The sequence below is a fragment of the Danaus plexippus genome, chromosome 19, assembly GCF_018135715.1.
Source record: "Danaus plexippus chromosome 19, MEX_DaPlex, whole genome shotgun sequence".
Lineage (NCBI taxonomy): Eukaryota > Metazoa > Arthropoda > Insecta > Lepidoptera > Nymphalidae > Danaus > Danaus plexippus.
Window position 1 is genome coordinate 2439781 of NC_083549.1, and position 20114 is coordinate 2459894.

Below are 20114 nucleotides of genomic sequence, written 5' to 3' on the forward strand. Positions count from 1 at the left end.
AGAATACATTTATGTTATAATGATTAAATTATCATCTCAAACTGTAAAACAATATCTCTTGAAGTTTCTAATATTTTATTTAATCAGCCTGTTATCATATGATAATGATTTAAGATAAACTTATATGAAAGATAAGTGAAATTTTAGAGTTAATTTATCTTATTATAACACAGTTAAAAATGAAGTTAAAGGTTATTTTTTTCAGTCGTAATAGCGGCATAAGGAGTTCGTATTAATGAAAAAAAAAATGTACGTAAACTAAACCAAGTCCACAAGTTACTGGGTCATTTTATATTATTGACAAAAATTTCCTGTAAACATACAAACATACAGGTGAAGCTAATAAAAAGTGTGTAAAAATTAAAATTCTTCGACATAATTTTTTAAATAAATGTAGGAGAAACTCTCACAGGCCAGACAATTTATCGAATTCAAAATTACAGAATGAATATAACAAACAGTGTCACCTACGCTAACCAATTTGATTACGATAAGTTAAATTCTTTTCACTAATTACTCCTATTTAGCATAACCTGTTACTAAGACCTCTGCGAAATTCTATAAAATATTGGTTAGTTATTAAAGGAATTAAAGTCCACCTGCAAGTTTGATCCAGTCTATTTAAATGAAACTAATATTTTTCGGATAAACTACGCGGATTTTTATTTTAAAAAACGACATAATCCCGACGTTTCGGTTACTTTTCAGTAACCGTGATCACGGGCAGACGAGATGTGATCTGATATGTAGTTTTCTAAAATAATAAAAATCCGCTTAGTTTATCCGAAAAATATTAGTTTCATTTAAATGAATAAAACTTGCGAAAATCTTAGATCTCATTGATCCGGTCTAGTTTGAGTTCGTTTTGTCAACAGAATACACGTATTTCAAAGTTTCCATTTAAAAATCCTCAGCTATACTATTTCATGTTTGAATTATATTTAACTATTTTTATTCGTCTTTACTTGAATTTACCAAATATATATGTCACCAAAAATTTGTCATAAATACCACATTTGTATATTAATAATGTTTCAACTGTTAAATGTTTCTCTGTTTATTGATTTAATTTAAAACGACATTTTAATTCATTCGTTCATGATGTTCCTACTGTTGTTCCTTTACGCTCATTGTTAACTGAACAAAATTCATGATATATTGAGAATGAATTAAATCCCGAGAGGACAAACATCCCACACGACTTCTGTGTATATTGAGATAGCCTAGTGTTTCATTTAAAGCTAAGCACATGTTAGCATCAAAGTAGGTTTGTAACCTGACAAAAAATAGGATAACGCTTCGTATGCAATATAAAGAACCAAACTTGTTTCAAGACTATGTACTATATTTGAAATGTAGGACAGAAAAATAATGAAAATGAATATCAAATTCCAATAGATGTAATGAATCATTAAATCGAATGCAATATTTGCATCTCTACATCGCGTGATATTCCTAAACTGAACTAATTAGGATGTGCGCTCATCAAATTGCTTCATGAACATTTCACACGAACGTTGAGTTGAATTCAGACAGCAAACTGCTTAATAAACAATATAACAACCTAAATTAGTTATTAAATTACTACTAGTGAGCCCTGAGTATAGCCAGAACGAACCTTTATATCAGTTTACCCAAACAATTGAAACAAACTATTGAACGTAGACAGACCAGTAGACTGGTATTGAACTATTAGTGGTATTGTTTAAAATAAAATTAATGATAGCAGACATGTCAGGGTGATTGGTGATTTCTTCTCAATATACATAATTTGTAATTAAGTTACACCCAAAAAAAGAAAAGGTTTCAGATAATTATAGAGTTTAGTTTTACATAGAAACGGTTTTTTATTTTACATTTTCTGAATAAATAGTTACAATTTCTTTCTATAATTATTTAAAGAATATAAAAATAAATGAAATTAATATTTAAGTTTGAAGGTTTCCTGTAATAACAAATGTCAATAATTTAATGCTGAAATATATTTAGCATTAATGGTCCATCACTTTACAAGTCCTTATAGGGAGCGTCTCCGAGAGGGTGCCATAAAGTTGCGATGCCTGAGTCGGGTCCAATCAGTTAGCACCGGTTTGATCTCGCGAATATGACAATGTTTCTGAGACGATTGCGCTCTCATTAAAATTTCATTGGAATTTTGCTCATAAAATTGTTAGTTAAAAATCCATTTTGCAGTTTAAATTATGTGGTGATGAGTCTCTTACATGATGACTCACGAGAAGAATAAGATACTGTAATAGAATGGTTTGGATTTTGAGGTTTGACATGCATGTTTAATTTAATAGGAAATGCCCAAATATATCTATTATAAATTTAAAAATAAATGAATATTGCATAAATCTCAATGAAATACAAGCAGTTGCCTACGGCTTTGCCCGCATATTAAACCCTCTTTGAAACTCGTTACCATCCTCGAGAGGTTTTATTCATCAGATCCTGACTTGGTAACAATTGGAATACCTCACAACCTGAGAGTAAAATTCCGAGTAAAATTATTCTAACCGTTCCATAGATAAGCTTCAATAAATAGATAGATAGACAATAAATGTAAAGATCGCACTTTTGATGGTATCGGATAAAAATTTAAAGCTTTTAATTTGAAATTAGAAACAGACTTGTTGACGTCATTTATAACTATAGATGTGTCACTTCCAGATAACTTATAGACAAATAATTATATGGTCCCTGTTATTCTATTAAATGAAAAAGCAGCAGATATTAACAATTCAGAAAACGTTATAGTATGTCGTTATTTGGGAGTAATTTTTTAATATGATACGTCATAATTATTACATCTTTATTCTCTGAGCCACTCACAACCAGTCAGCTCCGGATATCTATGACATGATATTAATTTGAAGAACATGTGTATTTAATTTTAATGTTAGCCAACAACAGAATGTACCAGGACATTTATTTTATATATAAATACGGTTCATGGAACAAATAAGCTTCAGAATGTTTGTTTTAAGTAATTTAATATTATTATATCTAATCAAATTTCCATGGATTGTTGTCAAGTACTACTAAGGACCTACTTATGTGCATTATTTATTTGTTATTTAGCTTGACTATTTCTGTTAGCCCTATTGACTTTGACACAGTCTCTGGGAGATATGGTGTTTGAAATGGGATCTACCCTTGAAATACCGGCCTGAAGAGTCGCCGAGGATACGCCCGTCCCATGGTTGCCTCTGAGAGGCCATACCTTGGCATAGGTCGTCATTGTAGGGATTAAGGCATAAAGTGATTTGACTGCATGACGTCTTTCGACAGGAGGAAGCCTGAGTGTATGAAACAGGATCACGTCTTCGCCAGGGAAGATGTTTTTGTTTGTTTTAATGTGTTAAGGAGACATTCCTGTCTGTTAGGTTGGATCGTACAAAATTGTTGTGTTAACTGTTAGTAATGGTTCGTGTGTGATCATTATTTTTACGTAGTTTCGTTTACGTATTTAGATATCCCTCGTTAAAAGTTTTGTGAATTTTTCATACTCGAAAAGCGTATTATATGTATCGTAGGTGTGCCACGATTCCCTATGAATTCCGATAGCCTATTCAAACATGTAAGAAATTATCCCTCAAAATAGAAAATATTTAATTTCAATTGATACCTTAGCATGCAGGCATTTTAGGAATTACAATTGACGAATAATAAAATAGCAGTTGCAACAGAAATACATTACGTCCATAACATTTGACAGTTCAGGGCTTGAATTTTTTTGGTAAATTGGAAGGAATTGAAAGACATTGCTATGAAATGTAGGGAAATGTGATGAAACCAATCAAACTGTTCTGTCGAAAAAATCCTAGTTTGCTGATAGTGGTGTACGCAAAAAAGATTGGCAAAGTTTGAAAAAAGTTGACTTAACAGAATATAACCGAATAGAAAAATTGTTTTAATTAAATATGTGCGAATCGTAAACACCAAAAAACCTCTTCCGTGATGTTTTTTTTTAACGTAATGCGAAGTTTTGTAATCAACAGAGGATGACGATGCCGAGAAACATCTGGGCGGAGGACGATGGAAATTTGTGGGTACGAAACAGATTAAAGTTATTAAAGAGATGTTAAATCGATGAATAGTGATAGTAGTGGTATGATCAAGCTCAAAGCTTTTGAAATTTCTGATGAAATAATAGAATTTTAAATAGCTATAAATAAAATGATAACTAATGATTTATTTCAGACATATTATACATTCCTCTGATAATAATAAAGGTATGTATTTCAATTATTTATTCACAAAATTTTATTATTATTATTTATAAGACTAAGCCAGTTCGTTTATACACGAATTACGTTTACAGTTCTTTATTATATCTTCATAACTTATCCATTTCAGACGAACGAGTTAACGTTGTGTTTTTGAGGCCCTAGAATCTAGATGAGAGCTAATTCTTACTTATCCATAAGTAGAAGTCCCTCACAAAATCCATCATATTAGTATAATCGGAAATTACGTAGCATGAATTAAGGGAGAAGCACAAGAGAAAAAGTAATTCCTTTTATTACTGTTCCATCTGAAATTCAAAGATTTTTCATACTTTTAATCTATACAACTACAAATGTTTCTAAACTTTTTATGCTTATGTTTTTAGTAATGAAGCAAAGATGTAAACAATAAAAATCTTAATAGAAAATATAAAATGATATATGCATATATATATACTTATAAAATAAATATATACGAGCTTATATCCCAAAGTAACTGGAACACGATATTCTAAAAAACACAGGTTCGTATTCCCCACTCGTCTTTACATTTTCCATTTAAATTTTATCTCCAGTGATTAAAGTCATCTCTTCCTTATTTTATTTATTTCATGCTATGGCTTCATTCGCTTTCTATTTTTTATTTACTTGGAGTTTGTCTGACATTTGACATCTCAATTTTATGCGTTTCGCTTTATATACGTCAAGAAATTTATTCAACTGTTTGACAATACTAGTAAGCGATCTTAGCGCCACCTTGTACTGATATACTAGATCTTTATAAACCCCATCTAATTAATCTTATTTCAAATTATCATCACATTAAAAGTAAATTAAGCGTAATAAGAATTATAGTTTTTTTTCGATCTGCTTAACTTTAAATTAAAGACTAATATAATCTCCATCTCCAAATTCAGCATATTTTGATTGAAAAGATAGATTTAGTTGGAAGATAAACAACGATGGACCAAGACACTCACAATAAAATATTATTTGTTTTCAGAACACGGCCGCCGAACAATGAGCTGTCAGATGTCACATAAATGAAACATAAAACCGTCTAAAAACCAATATTTTTTGTAAACATTATTTTAATCTTTCTTCTCTATAAATTCTCTATAGAGATTTTTTTAACATTTAAGGATTACGCTGATGCGAGTGAAGCACTTGATCCAGTAATAATAGGCCAAAAATATCAAACATCATTATGGATAAAAGATGATAGACTTACATCGCCGTACCAATATTAGCCCAACTTAAGAACTAGCACTAGGAAACTGGCTTTCAAAGGAAAAAAAACGGCATCGAAATTATTAGATCTGTTTAAGACCTACAATGACACAGGCAGATACACTTTACACACACACATCTCTACCAAACTTGTAGCCTCTTTTTTCAGGTAAGTATGCAATAAAAGTCATTGTCTGTTGATGATTTTATCTAGAAATCCTTTCTCTGTGACGCTTCTGTACAAGTGATATAAATTACAGAACCAAATTTTAAGCAATTGCTTACAAATTTTCCTTACTTTTGAGTGGTGTAAAAAACAAATGTAAATTTATAATACACCAGTAGAAGTCGTTTTGAGCTCCCACTGTTATTACAGTTTATAGAAATATTAAAAAGAATATTTCAAATAACAATTATAAACTTCTTACTTAAATTTGTTGCTTTGTCTAAACATATACAGAAAAAAGGATATGTTATATAAAGCAATAGTTAAAAAATTTATATGACTATGCCTCATTGGTAAAGCAAAATAAATAATGTAGATAACTAATAATAGTCACTGGAAAAAGCATGTGAATAAAATTCCTTATATTTCTATGTTGTGGTAGAATTTTATATAAAATAAAACCAGAAAGTTCACAAAAATACTTTATTGTATTCCTGCGATATTTTTGCACTTAGCCTAGGTATGATCTACTTCAGAGGGATGAACCTGGAACTGTGGGTGGCACCAATACCCGGCCGACCGTGCTTTACGGGTTTGTATGTCACAGAGAATTCACCCAAGTAGTGACCAATCATCTCAGGCTTGATTTCAACCTGCAAATTAAATTTATAGACATTGTATGATATAAAATACTTATTCTTCATATTAAAAAGTTGTACTTGTGATAATAAAAGGGTTTCTATATATAGCTACAACATTAGGTATGTATAGTATACATTTAGTGTTGTAGAGAAAATAATATTGTATTATTGCTTTTGTTTGTAGATATTTTTTTTGTAGAATATCTGTTTAAAAAAGTTTGGTATGGAAACTATTTTTAGTAAATTCCACAAGGCAAATACAGAAATATTAAGTAGTAGTAGAACTTAAGTTTCAGTAAATTTACTTATTTATCACACTTTATTTATATTTCTGCTAGGACTCTTATTCAGCCTGAATATAGTCAATGACTGATAATCACAAAATTCTTTCCTAGTTTTTTCTTTAACAAAATTATACCATACATGTAATAAATACAAAGGTAAACATACCTGATTGAAAGTCTTGCCGTTGTAAATACCAACAATGGATCCGACCATCTCTGGCACAATGATCATGTTTCTTAAGTGTGTCTTGACAATCTCGGGCTTCTCATTTGGAGGAGCTTCCTTCTTGGCGCGTCTCAGTTTCTTCACCAGCGCCATGGGCTTGCGTTTGAGACCGCGGGCGAAACGCCTACGGGCGCGAGCGTGCATCAACTCCATGAGCTGTTCACTGAAAACAGCAAACATGGAATAAATAACTAATAAATAGTAGAAGTTACATTTTGATGTGCACAAAAAGTACAGGCTATTCTTAGCGTGTTTACTAAGAAATAACTAACCTAAATTGTGGAAGAGCATTTAGTTCATTCTATAGATCACTTATATAGCGCATTCAAAGTTGCATGTTGAGGTTATGTTTTCTAAGATGAGTTATATGTAAACGGTTTGAATTTAACTTTGATGATAACAAATAAGTTTATAAAGTGCTAGGAACACCGGAGTAAATATAATGTATACTTTAACAAGTAGACCTCCATGCAGTACATGCTAAACCGGCCGTTTTCGTATACATGATAACACAGGTTTTGCTTACTTTGGCATATCAAGAAGCTGGTCCAAGTCGACACCTCGGAAGGTAAACTTCCTGAAGGTACGCTTCTTTTTAAGAGTTTCGTCGACCTGAAATACGTAAACATTTATTGTCACTATCAAAAAATAACAATCTAGAACATATCGAATATACACACATATTGTTTCACTTATTTATTTCACAGCTTTAGAAAGGCGATTGATAAAGTATAAATGGATTTAATATTTTAAAAATAATCACGAACCTCAGCCATGTTTTAGCCTTTGACAGAACGAAAGAAAAGGACAAGAGGCCGTCGTATGTCAAATCTGGTACATTAAATGACAGCTGAAGGTGACAGTTAGATGTAATGTTACCATTACACTATCGAAGCATTAATTTGTAATATATTATTTAATTGTATATGTATTATTTATTTATTTAATTGTGCCGTATTATTAACCAGGGAATATTTTAATAAAATTAACGAAATCATGACGAAGTCAACATGAAAGGTACTGCTGTTATAACCAGATTTCTTTCGTAAAATTGAGTATATTAAACCCCTATGTAATAAATCGATATATTTAACCACGTGGTACCTGGAATATAAGACACTATTCCATCATTATAAAAACAAAATGATTTCATTTATTGGTTATGTTCAAAGTTGAAATTCGTTAGTCCTGATGATTATAATGTTGATTTTAACAAATGTACAATCCGTATGGTAGAGAATTTATGATAATTTAATTATTTTTAAATGTAGAACAGATTTAAATAAATTGATAACTATATAAAAGTTTGTAAGAAAAACACCCAGTATAAATTGTTATGTTTGGTGATGATTAATTTCATGATAGGAGGCAAAATCAAATACAAATTTGAATTAAATTTATATTAATTATATAAAACTTATCATATAATAATAAAAATTGTGACAGACAACATACACATTGTAAAATATTAATTTGAGACAAAATCATTTGTAGACCTTAGCAATTTTGACAATCTTTTGCCAATTAATTTGGGATATGTTTTAGTTTTTAATAAAAACTCCTTGGACTGATGTGTGACTGCTCCATTGTCCAATTGATATTTGCAGAGCATATGCAGGGGTCCATTCAATTGTTCCCTATATAGTGGGTTATTTTCCAATTGAGACAATGCCTCAGCAGCTGTTTCCAAGGTACTCAGACAACCTTCTGTGGGTTGGGTCCTTATTATATAGTTGCTAGTATTGGTAGTGATGAGTTTAACTTGTTTTATATTATGTAAAATTGGACTAGATGCATATATGGCTTTGGCTTGGGGCCAGGTACCATCGATTATCACCAAGTTGTAAGATGACATGTCTTTGTCAAGTTCTTGAATATCTATAGCAGCTTTACTGGGATATAATAATATTGTATTTGGTTGAGTCAATATGTTTTCTAGATTCTCATGTCTGGGTTGAGGGAATTTCTTCCCTTTGTAGATGAGACACTTATTTTCGACTAAACCAAGTTGCAACATGGGAGCGGTACGGAGACATCTCTTTTCTTCACCTGGATGTTGTAGTAGTATGACAGTGCTTTGAGGAATCAGCCTCTCTGGGGGAAGACCTTTGCACCAACACACTACTGAAGGTCTTCTGCAAGGCAATCATTAAAAATATTAATTACATCCACCTCTAAGTGTATTCTATGGATTAAATTCAATAACAACTAAATTAAATAAAGAAAGAACAATATCATTAACATATCTTTGTTAGAATAACTAGCTGATATACTCTTAAACACATAAATAGGTCTCACTTGCATTTCATACACAAATCTCTCATAACAGGTGGATCAGCAGGTATATTAGACAAATCCTCCCAAACTTCTTCTTCATCCATTTTTGTTAAGATTGCGTTAAGAATTAGAACACATTACTTCCTATATATGAAATATACGTTAACGTACATTATTCTTTATTAGAACTCACAATGGAATAGTTTATAAATTTTAACATTTTCTGGATTTCATGCAATGTCTTAAAACTATACCATTATCACATTGTAAATTTATATGTTTGTAATATAATTTTACTCGTGTTCGCTATTAAAATGAAAATAAAATATATCTTGCAAAAAGGTATATTAATATATTGAAATAAGTCGCTTTAATTTGCTAATTAGTTAATTCTACAACTGAAGAAAAAGAATGAAGTTAATTTCTTAATTACGATTTTCAATCACAAGCTGTTATCCTTTGATGTTTAAGACTGAAATTTCTTTAAAGGAGTTCCCTTCTATTGGTTTTTGTGGCAACTGTCAAGTATCAATTGACGCAAAAATGACTCCACCAATCTATGCCTCGGAAGCCTGTATTTATGGTCTTAAACTTTATAATGTTTATAATAATAGTTTCCGTTTTAAGCAATTTCTAGAATGAAAGGTTTGTTCTGTATTATAGTTTGTATAATTAATATCCTTTAATCATTTCATAATATCAGATTAGGATTTTTTCCCTTATTTATTGATTCTGTAATCTTTTTCTCTAGAATATATGTTTCTTAACAGAGATATTAAAAATTCTTTAGACAGCAGTGAACTAAGTAATATAATTATTATTTGGTGGATATGTTATATTGTAGTGGTTAATAATATTAATTAAACTGGATGAAAGTAAAATATAAGAATAGTGGATAATTCGAAGTAATTACTTGATATTTATTTTTATATTTAGGTAGTTAATAAAATTAATATGTCTTCAAAATAATATTTTTATTTTAGTTTATTAAATAAAATATTTTATTAATTTCTCGAATTTTCAGAACACAATAAAAAACTTGTTTTACTTTTGCAACCATTCTGTTATGTGACTAAAAAGAAATAAAAAAGGAAGGCCAAAAAGAAATAGCGAAAACTCGTAATAAGACCAACGAGTAAAATATCTCTATGGGGTATGACGCCATTTTGGGCCGCATATATCTATTATTATGCTTGGCATCTCTTTCTTACGTGGGAAATACTCCAATGCATGAAGAGACAGGGTATAAAATACACTAGCTTTCTCCTTTGTACCTACCTAGATTTTTATGCGAATGATTTGTAAACATGGTGGCCGAGCAATGTAAAAACAAAGTGCTCCATTGAAGTAAAATCTTTACTACCATTGAAGTAATTCTTCGATATAATAAAAGAGGTCAGTTACATTGTTTGAGTAATAGAACAGAATGAATTTATAATAACCTATCAGAATTATTGGGTTTTATATTTCAATTAGTATGAATGTAAACGTATGCATTTATTTGGCGCCAACGGCGTAAAAAGACCGTTAAACCTAATATATTCTGCTAAAATTCATCCGTTATAAGTATTTTACTTATCTACCCATGCAATTTAATCCACCTCACAGTAGACGTAAAACCAAGTTTTTAGTTACATGGTGAAATAAAACTGGTCCAACGAGTGTCGTCAGATCTGTCATTCCGACAAATTAAAATTAGATGTAGAGAAAATCTTACAAAATCAGTGTTAAGCATCTTTCTTGTTGTTATTGTTGTTAACATTGTGAATTAACATTTCAGCTAATAACTATGTCTACGCATAACTTCTGAGTGAAATGAAGAAATTCATAGTTTTCTATTTTGGAACATCTTGACCAACCTTGAAGTAAGTACCTTAATTACTGCGACTTTTTTATTACCTCACATCTTGTTTTTTTACCTCTTTATTTAACTTTTGTGCATATTAGAAATACGAGTGCTTACGTTGTAATGTTAAAAATCATAACAACTAGCAGGCCTCACTAACAACGTCAATTCCGTCGTAACCACAATTCATGTTTTAAGTATTTAATATATAGAACCTTCTTGAAGCAAACATTTAAATTTAGTAATAAGAATTGAAATATACATTTCTATATGTTATTAACAACATTTTTCTGTATGTATAATTCAGACTGTGTTTTTCCAGATTCTCAAATAAATAGTATGTTATTGTTTCACATAAGAATCGTGAAACCAAAGTGATTTTTTTTATTAGTAATAAAATGTCACTAGTATTTATTTTTATTGCTTAAGTTTTGATAATTGTTTGACCTTTCAACTACTGTCTAAGTCTTAGATTAATAATCTTTTAAGTTGATAGTTTATTGAATTTAAATGTAGAGATTGACAATTTTTTTTTTAAATTTCAGAAATGGGCACAGAGGTGCCAAAAACCCAAGACTCAAGTGGTGATTCAGATTCGAACAGTGATTCTGAGGTAGGTTATAATTTTTTTTAATATAATAGGACTTCATTAATGAAATTGATTTGAAATAAATATTTTCTCTAATATTAATATGTAGTAAAATATTCTTGCATATTTGTTTTATACATAGATAGTTAATTGGTGTCTGGTTTACATTTCAGAATGGCAGCTCTAGTGAGTCATCAGGCAGTGATTGGAAGTGTACCGGGAATAAACAGAGCATATCTCGGAAGCCTCACTTTTCTGTCACCTCCTGTGATACTGGGCTGAAACTTAAGATTGCTGCCATTCAACCAAGGAAAGCAACACCCAAAAAAGCTGTTAAACCAGTTGTCAAGAAACCCAGTGAGCAAAAGAAGACAAAGGAGGTTATAAAGGAATTATCAGACAGTAGTTCAAGTTCCGAGTGTAGCAAGTGCTCTTCGAATTCATCTAGTGAGGACGATCTGCCTCTTAAGACTGTTAAGAAGAATTTGCCAGCAAAATCTCAGCAGAAAACAACTGCTAAGAGGAATACAATCAAGAGTGATAGTGATGATCATTGTGATGCTAAAGACAGTTCTAAGATTAAGGAGAAGCCGTGCACTTCTAAGAGTAATGTTAGTGTGAAAAAGACTAAAAGTGTGGATGGCTGTTATGATTCCAATACAAAGAGAGCACCGGCCCGACAAAAATCAAAGGTGAGACATATTTTTTTTTAACTCCAATCAAAACTCAAGGTTTTCTTTCATAAGTACTTAACTCCATGCTAAAGTAAATGCTCTCTGTATTTCGATGTGATCATCAAATAATTTGTGTATTTTTTGTATATAACCCAGTAAAAAAGCAGAGTATATAATTGAGCTGGGCTGGATGTAAACCGGATTCCCAGTTCCCTGTCAGTCAGGCGAGGTCGGAGCGCCAGTGGGTTCTTTTAGTGGGTATATCGGGAATCTATTTCCCAGGGAGTCCTACATACCCCTCTCCGTCCCCTGACGAAAAGGGGATGCGTAAGGCATATTTTCCCAGTGCGCCAAAAAAAAAGGGTATTTTATTGAATAATGATAAAACAGAAGGATCAAAATTATTATATCGTTTAAAATTGTTTGGAATAAATAATACAGCTTTACTTGGTTAACACTGGAGTGTTTGCTACCCTTATTATGAGTTTATATCATCAAAACGAAATACAAACAGTTTGCAGTTTTCATCCACAAATACTAGCTTGTGTTAGTATCAATGTTGGTAGAGAAATGAACAACCGGAATTTATGTGTTGAGTTCAACGACCCAAACTACTAGTCTTTTTTAATTAAACATTATTATGTATATATATAACATATTTTTAATTATTCTTTCAAATAAGTCCCTTCTTAATACAGAATCTATAAGGATGCTTTATAGGACAGTATTTTGATTCATTCAATAGGCTTCATACTGAGGCTTAGTTGAGTTATAAATTGATTATTGATAAATCTATGAATATTTATACTCTCTTCACAACATCCAAATTAATTGACCTTTGTTATTATTAAAATTTATAAGAGATGACAAACAAAATTGTCTCTAGTTGTAGAACCTCACATTTCTATTGAAATGATTTAAAATTTAAATATTTTCAAAACCTGTTTTATATCTCGGGACATAAATTTTTACTTGTCTGATTAAAATTCTATCTGAATTTTTATTATATAAGAACAAACAGTATATATATACATATTATGGGACATCTTTACAAATTGTTATTAATATTACAGCCTCAAATATATACATATTTATTGAAACATTATGATAAAAAAAATAACTCAGTTCCAAATAGATGAGCAATTAATGATAATATTCAAACAAGACATTATTTATATATATAAACATTTAAAAACTATATATATATATATATATATATATATATATACACACACACACACACACCTATATGTACCTACATATATAATTCTACACTACGTGTGTAAGTCACCAAACTTCTAAACAGCTGGACCAAATTAAATGTTTTTTTTGGGTTTTGGCATTTGGGTGGCGTTCTATGGTTTACACTTTAGACTCACAAATCATCCCGGCAGATGGCGCTGCAGTCGGTATATAGGTTATTTAAAATGAAAAGGCGTCAACGTAGTTTACCTATTATAAGTACTTTTATCTCTGAGCGAAACGCTGATGTTCACGCTGATGTTGACGGAGTCGCGGGTAAACAAAAACTAGTTATTTACATTTACATACATAGTTTTTATTTCATGGGGATATAACGTTTAGGAAGATAAAATATATGATACTTAAAATTATGCTCGCGGCGTCGCTCGCTGGAGATAGCTTTTTGCGACTACGGTATGGCGGAACTGAGAGAAACAGACTTTATAATATAAATATTAGATTATTTAGATTAGATTATTACATTGTTTTTTTATTAGGAAAACGCATGGAATATCTCTATACACATATATCATTCCTTACAGTACTTATAAAAAAGATGAATGTTTTAAATTTTAATATTCTGTTCCTTTATATTAAAACTTATAATACCATAGAAAAAATATTAGAAAAATAAATGTAAACACAAAAACTGGTACAAGTTGTATTAAGTGTAAACCCTTTTAGTGTCTGGTTTGTATTGAGGGGCCGTCAATAGGACTGCGTGTACACTTAAAGGGGTGCCCTAATTCCTTTGTTACTTCACAACGTTATACATTTAATTGCTTAAGAATTTATTCTTGTTCACCGCACGCAGTTCATACCTATGGGATGATTTTATTCAAAGTTCTCAAAGACCCCACAGGATTTTTATTACGTAATACCATGCATTCGTTACTTCGCTATATGCTTTTTTTTTTATGTTATGTTAATTTTTTATGTGCGACGTATCTATTTGAAGTAATGAGGGGCACACGTATTCATCAATAATAACAGCACTAATGTTGTGACGTTGATGAGTGTTTACTTTTTGTTGATAAATATTTGTCCGCTTAGGAAATTTATGTATGTTCAATATATCAATGAAGGATTTAAGTCTTTTGGCTAGGACACTAAGACTAATAGGACTAGAGTGGACTAGAGTACTAGTCACGAAAATTATTGGCTTTCATTTCTCTAAAAGCTTTAAACATATTTCTATTAGTCTTCGGCGTATATGAAAGTCGATAAAAGTTGTTTTATAGTAGGAATGCAATAACGATAGTTTGATCTTCGTCGTCATAAAAAAATTACACGCGTTGTTAATTAAAGTGTTATAGAGAACTTTGAAACTGTATTGATTTTTATTTCTTATATAAATTTAAATAAATGTGATTGTATTTTATATAAGAAATATGGATTAAGTATAATTCAACCAATATGAAAACCGAAGTCAGTGAGCCTGAAGTAATTATAATCAATCTCTAGGGTAATGTTTAAACAACAGATTGGCATCGCCTAAAATTGACTTGTTGGCACAGTCGAGCAAGTCCGCGGGGCGCGACTAGTATGACTAGTATGTATATATAAAACAGTACAATGCAAACGTTTAATCACAGATGTTAAACAAATACCTCATTGATCGATGCACGTTGTTCGACACGTGACAGGACGAAATCACGCGAAACGCGAAACGGTGCGTTAGTCCATGCTGGAAGCATGATATTGCCTGTGCATGCCTCATGGTAAATGCATGCGTATGCAGTGACGTGTCGCATGCGAGTCAGAGTTATCCGATTACGGCGCCAATCAATATGTGAATATGAAATGTTTATTTATAGTGCTGTTTGTTGATGAGTTGTTATTGAGTGAAAGCGAGCCGGCGATTTCATTTCTGACCCAATTTGTACAGTTTCCTTATCCAGTGTAATTGCTTCAGCTGTATTGTAAGCTGATTAACGTAGATGATTTTAATTATTTTAACATCCATGGTGACATTCGATCGTTCGGAAACGTTCTTTTATTATTTATTATTATTTATATTAATTGTTTCTGAACGGAAGTACTGATATAAGTTATTTCGTATTTGATGAGTTTTTTTATGATTATTATTATTTTTTATGAATATTTTTCAATGTTTGTTCAAATCGCTTTCACTTGACCATAACATACGTGTAAATTGTCGCCATTTTCTCTAAAGCAAACATAATGTTACGTCCATTATTCTGACTATTGTATTTAAAAATGTTTCTTATACGATAAGTGTGTAATTAATCAGGTGTTTTTTTTTTAAGTTTTGCAAGTGAAAAATGTAAAAAATTAGGCTATTATAAACAGTATCGCGAGCCAGAATTGGCGACCTAGATTGCTATTTTTGCTTTACACCTACTAATTCATAACGTTGTGTTAGAACATTTTTATTGAATTTTATTAACACCTGCACATTAAAACTATCAGTTGAATATATATATATATATTATTTATATAACTTTAAGAAAACATAATATGTTGGAGAAATATCAGCTCGTATAAACTGACTTGTATAATAGACGTAAATAATGTATTTTATATGAAGCTACCAAGGCATTTAGTATTTAGTGGTAATATCATATAAGTGGTGAAATAGTTCATATAAAATGTTTATTATTTCAAGCCTACCGGTCTGTCTATTCGGAGACATAACTCATAATTTTGTAATGTTTGTGTCTGACTGATTCACTTCATCCTAGACGGTGGTTGTATTAAAATTTTTGTATATATTATAGAGCGGTCACTTGAAAAGTATTAAAGATAAATATATATGTATGCATGTGTGTGTTATGCGGTGGGGTTGGGGGTAGGCGCGGTGTATGGAGTTTAATGAAGGCGGTGTAAGGTTAGCGTGTCGGCGGTGCACTTCCTGTGCGACGTGGGGGCGCTGCGCTTTTTCCTTGCTGGGGAGGCCCGAGGAAAGCGCGACCGGTCCTCACTGGCGGCGTCGTATTGAAATTTTTCACGGAAACTGGTTTTGATATTACATAGGAGTGGGGGTAGCGAGTACGCGACGCGAACCAGCCGGCTCATTAGCCTGCTAGCGGCGCGCGCGCTAGTATCCTCCGCGACGTTAATTGTTCTACATACCTACATACATCTGAACGCGATACCGTTTACGTTCCTTGTATTGAAGTGATGGTGTTCATGTATTAAGTGTTCCGATAAAATTAGACAGTGTAAGTTGTGTCTGCGTCAGTTTGTGTTGCGGGATATACAAAAATATTATTTTTTAATTTATATACATTTTAAAATTGTTTATATGACCAATATTAGTGCTTGAATTACTGTTATCGATAAAGTATTATGTTAATATGGTTTAAATTTTTAGTGTAATTTTATCGAATAGTTACAGTAATTTAGTGAAAAACAAACATATGATAATTGAAAAGTGGAGAGCGCGCCATAGCCCGCCACCGGCGAGGGTATAGCCGAAATTCTGTTATCAGTGTCTTAGTCCGGCTCAAGGTCACCCGTTATCAGTCCCATTCGCGCGCATCCAATGGATTTGTTCTGTGATTGCTCGCATCGCTGTTGATAAGCCATTTCTCTCACAAATTATTATAGACTAATCAACAAAAAATTTAATAATTCTTTTTTAACAATATAATTTTTGTATATAAATTTGTTCACGTATACTGTATTAGAATAATATTATTTTTATATCCCACGTAGCAAACGACCCGTAGATAATTACTTGTTTACAAACTTGTGATTTTAGTGCAGTGTGTTATGTAGATCGCGACCTAGTTGAGAGTGATTGAGGATAAAATTATATAAATAGCTCGTCAACGGGCGAGAGGAGCTAGTGTTGTGCTTGTGTGTGTGTATGTGTGATGGCATGATGCGGCACGCTGCGTCCTCAGCAGCTTGGACAGCTCCAGGCGAGGTGTGGGAGTATGTCAGCCAGCTGGTTAGCTCCTACCACGACCAGCACGACTGTCAGGTGCGAAGGGTTCATACATTCAATATACTATACCATAACATATGCAGTATACTACACAATAAAACTACTACTATTATTGTACATGTAGGAGTTTCAGCCTAAGAAGTCTGAATGAAAACATATATATATATATATTAAAACAATTAAGGGTGAGGAATGAATATTGATTATCAATTTTATAAAGCTTTTAGCCAACTATAAGTTTTAAGATAAAAAAAAAATGTATTTTATGAAATTTTAATGTTTTTCAGTTCATTTAAAAATACACACAGTCAATATATATTAATGTATTTTATTTTATTATATAAATGTATATCAATTGAACGTCAACTATATTCGTATTAAATAAACTCGGATCACATTAGGAATAATGATGTCGTATTTAAATATCGAGACAGATTTTAATAGCAATAACGATTTTCAACCTATACACTTGAGGCGATAAATACATCTTACTGTACAAAAAAAAAAATCTCTGACATTAAACAAATTGCAAACTATTAAAATGGGCCGCTACAATTATAATGATAGTTCTGGTATAGATTCAGCTAGGCTACTGTACGTTGAACCTATCGATACATCGGAGCAATAAAACAACTCCGCGGACAGATGTTGCTTCATCTGACCGTGAAATTGTGAATCAACTTAGCACATTCCTTGAAACATATCGCTATGTAACATGTGTGTCTGAATCGAATTTGAATTATTTTTATGTCTTAATTTTCTTTATGCGTACTTTATTACGTATATTATTTGTTTAATATTGTCATGTATTCCGTACAATTCTTCTCGTCTGTATAAATTGTTCCTTGCGTTCAAATGGCCCGTCACGTGTCCCGATGTTTGTTAGAGCGCTGTTCTTAATAAAATAAATTGATCAAATGACCATTCAGACAGATTATCTCGTTTGATTCTCGCAAGCGAATCGTCAATTTTTATAATTGAATACAATTTTTTTTTTTTGTATTGTGTTAACGCACTCGAATCCGGTTGCTTTGATAATAGAAATATATCTGTTTAAAAGGTTAAAGATATACATATTTTTTTCTTATTATATAATATAATGTCATCGATCGCTTCAAGGACGTTTGAATTTAACGTCTATATTTTGTATAGTCTGTATACATCGTGCTATAACTAATTATGGAAAATATTTTTATAACATTGACATTGAATTCTTTGTGCTTATGTCATTAAATGAGATGCTTTGTCAGCTTCCTCTAATAAAGTGTGCTCTACACTATATATTTGTCACAGCCGGTCTTTGTATAAAGTGTTTAATGTTTTTTGTCGTGTAACTAGATCATTATAAAGTAAATGTTCTATCCGTAGATTGATGTGAGCCTCCGTTAAAGACCTGTAGATGTTATCTATGTATCTAATAGTTTTAACGAGATTACGGTACTCGTCTAGTTCAATTTGAATCTCTTCCTGATTATATTATATAATGTGGTCGCCTAATCAATATTTACCACTAATATTATGTCAAATGATTAGTTAATTTCATATATATTATCTAAACCTCTCTATATTTTATTCATTTAATCGTTGTATTATATCTATATTATTTATTTATAACATTATCATTAATATATACTTTTTGTTTTTACATGTAATTTTTTTTGTATAAGTCTATGCATAGAAACTTTTTTTTTTCCGCATCCTCTGGATTAAGTGGCAGATGAGGCGTCTCAGTATTAATCTAGCATTTTGCACAACACTTGTCTAGGTATGTGTACATATGAATAATAAATGTATAGTTGGTAATTTTATTTCATTGGATGTCATTCTAGCGAGATGTCAGCAGTCAGCGGTCTGCCTTCAGTGTCCGACTTTAATGACCTATTATGCAATACGTTTCTGCCATCTAAAGGAGACGATGATTCAACTCCATAAGTAAACAACATTAATTGCATCGTATTTTCATTGTTCGTTATATAAATACCGTTGTACATATATATAATTCGTTATATGTATTATTTATATAATATATATATACGTATAACATTTTATATAATGCGGTTTTGTATGTGATAATTGAAGTGTACCCGCGGGCTTGTTTACGTGTTCGTTTAATATCGGTCATGTTGCATTTGCGGTATTTGACGAGTGTTGAAGTTACAGACGCTGTCTTATAATGGCCGGGATGAGATCTCAAACCGGTTGGACACCTTTTAACTTGCGACTGCCGGCTTTTGGCGACATACAACAACAAAAAATTTATATATAAAAATAATTCACAACTCAATACGCCATATTTCGGTTCGTCCACCAACAGCGCGTCTATCATTATTTATCAAGCGCTTACCGAGATTGTGATGCATTGATCCCATTTTATTCTCAATCGCCATTTAAACCGGTTAGCCTCAACTCGGCTAGAGTTAGACTATTACAGTCTTAACTCTATGAATGCGAGATATCTCGATGCATTCCTGTGTACTGAAAGACGTACTGTTAATAATGATACTATTAATATAATCGCCATTAAATTATTACCAGTCTCGTCTGGGACGAGAGTTTCTAACAGAACAATATACTATGATGTAAATTGCAATGACTTGATTGTGTCTAAGCATATCTAATTGTTGGTTGTTATGCGTTTTGTGTGTGCGTCTGTACTTAACGTACGGAGTTTGCGTTTCGGTCGCAGCGATTAAATGCACCATTACAGCACGCTCATATTCAATGGTTGCTTTTCAAACATACGCCCGTCCCTCATACGGGTGTTTTGTAATAATAATCACTTTCAATCAAT

At 31.6% G+C, this 20114-nt stretch overlaps 3 protein-coding genes across 8 annotated transcripts in view; 1 reads left to right on the forward strand and 2 right to left on the reverse strand.

Annotated features, from left to right (window-relative positions):
* Positions 1-6097: 6097 nt before the first annotated feature.
* On the reverse strand, positions 6098-7658 carry LOC116768122 (small ribosomal subunit protein uS19). Its single transcript, XM_032658769.2, has 4 exons — positions 7547-7658; positions 7306-7391; positions 6720-6942; positions 6098-6281 (listed from the first exon to the last, which is right to left on the reverse strand). The coding sequence occupies exons 1-4, from the start codon at positions 7553-7555 to the stop codon at positions 6156-6158; spliced, it is 444 nt and encodes a 147-aa protein (XP_032514660.1). The 5' UTR covers positions 7556-7658; the 3' UTR covers positions 6098-6155.
* A 506-nt stretch (positions 7659-8164) lies between these two features.
* Positions 8165-9579, reverse strand: LOC116768136 (tRNA-uridine aminocarboxypropyltransferase 2). 2 transcript variants are annotated; one of them, XM_032658787.2, is made up of 3 exons: positions 9490-9579; positions 9078-9200; positions 8165-8914 (listed from the first exon to the last, which is right to left on the reverse strand). In XM_032658787.2, the coding sequence occupies exons 2-3, from the start codon at positions 9158-9160 to the stop codon at positions 8248-8250; spliced, it is 750 nt and encodes a 249-aa protein (XP_032514678.1). In that variant the 5' UTR covers positions 9161-9200; positions 9490-9579; the 3' UTR covers positions 8165-8247. The 2 variants fall into 2 exon arrangements, with proteins under 2 accessions (XP_032514678.1, XP_032514677.1); XM_032658786.2 differs by lacking the exon at positions 9490-9579 and having other exon boundaries at positions 9078-9464.
* A 718-nt stretch (positions 9580-10297) lies between these two features.
* LOC116767932 (uncharacterized) overlaps positions 10298-20114 on the forward strand; it is a 38919-nt gene continuing 29102 nt past the window's right edge. Inside the window, exons 1-4 of one of the 5 annotated variants that reach the window (XM_061523646.1) lie at positions 10298-10451; positions 10837-10921; positions 11448-11515; positions 11665-12183. In XM_061523646.1, the coding sequence (XP_061379630.1) occupies positions 11450-11515; positions 11665-12183 (585 nt within the window). In that variant the 5' untranslated portion in view covers positions 10298-10451; positions 10837-10921; positions 11448-11449. Of the gene's footprint in view, positions 10452-10836; positions 10922-11447; positions 11516-11664; positions 12184-16462; positions 16593-17075; positions 17360-20114 lie in introns of those variants that run through there. The other 4 variants (XM_032658479.2, XM_061523648.1, XM_061523647.1 and 1 more) reach the window with 4 other exon arrangements.

Excerpts from the sequence above, each read along its gene's own strand:
- LOC116768122 (XM_032658769.2), bottom strand. Across the intron at positions 6,943-7,305 it reads CAGCTTCTTGATATGCCAAA|TGAACAGCTCATGGAGTTGA; the intron begins GTAAGCAAAACC and ends TGCTGTTTTCAG. Across the intron at positions 6,282-6,719 it reads ACGGCAAGACTTTCAATCAG|GTTGAAATCAAGCCTGAGAT; the intron begins GTATGTTTACCT and ends TTTAATTTGCAG.
- LOC116768136 (XM_032658787.2), bottom strand. The coding sequence starts at position 9,160 with ATGGATGAAGAAGAAGTTTGGGAGGATTTGTCTAATATACCTGCTGAT. Across the intron at positions 8,915-9,077 it reads GATTTGTGTATGAAATGCAA|AAGACCTTCAGTAGTGTGTT; the intron begins GTGAGACCTATT and ends ATTGCCTTGCAG.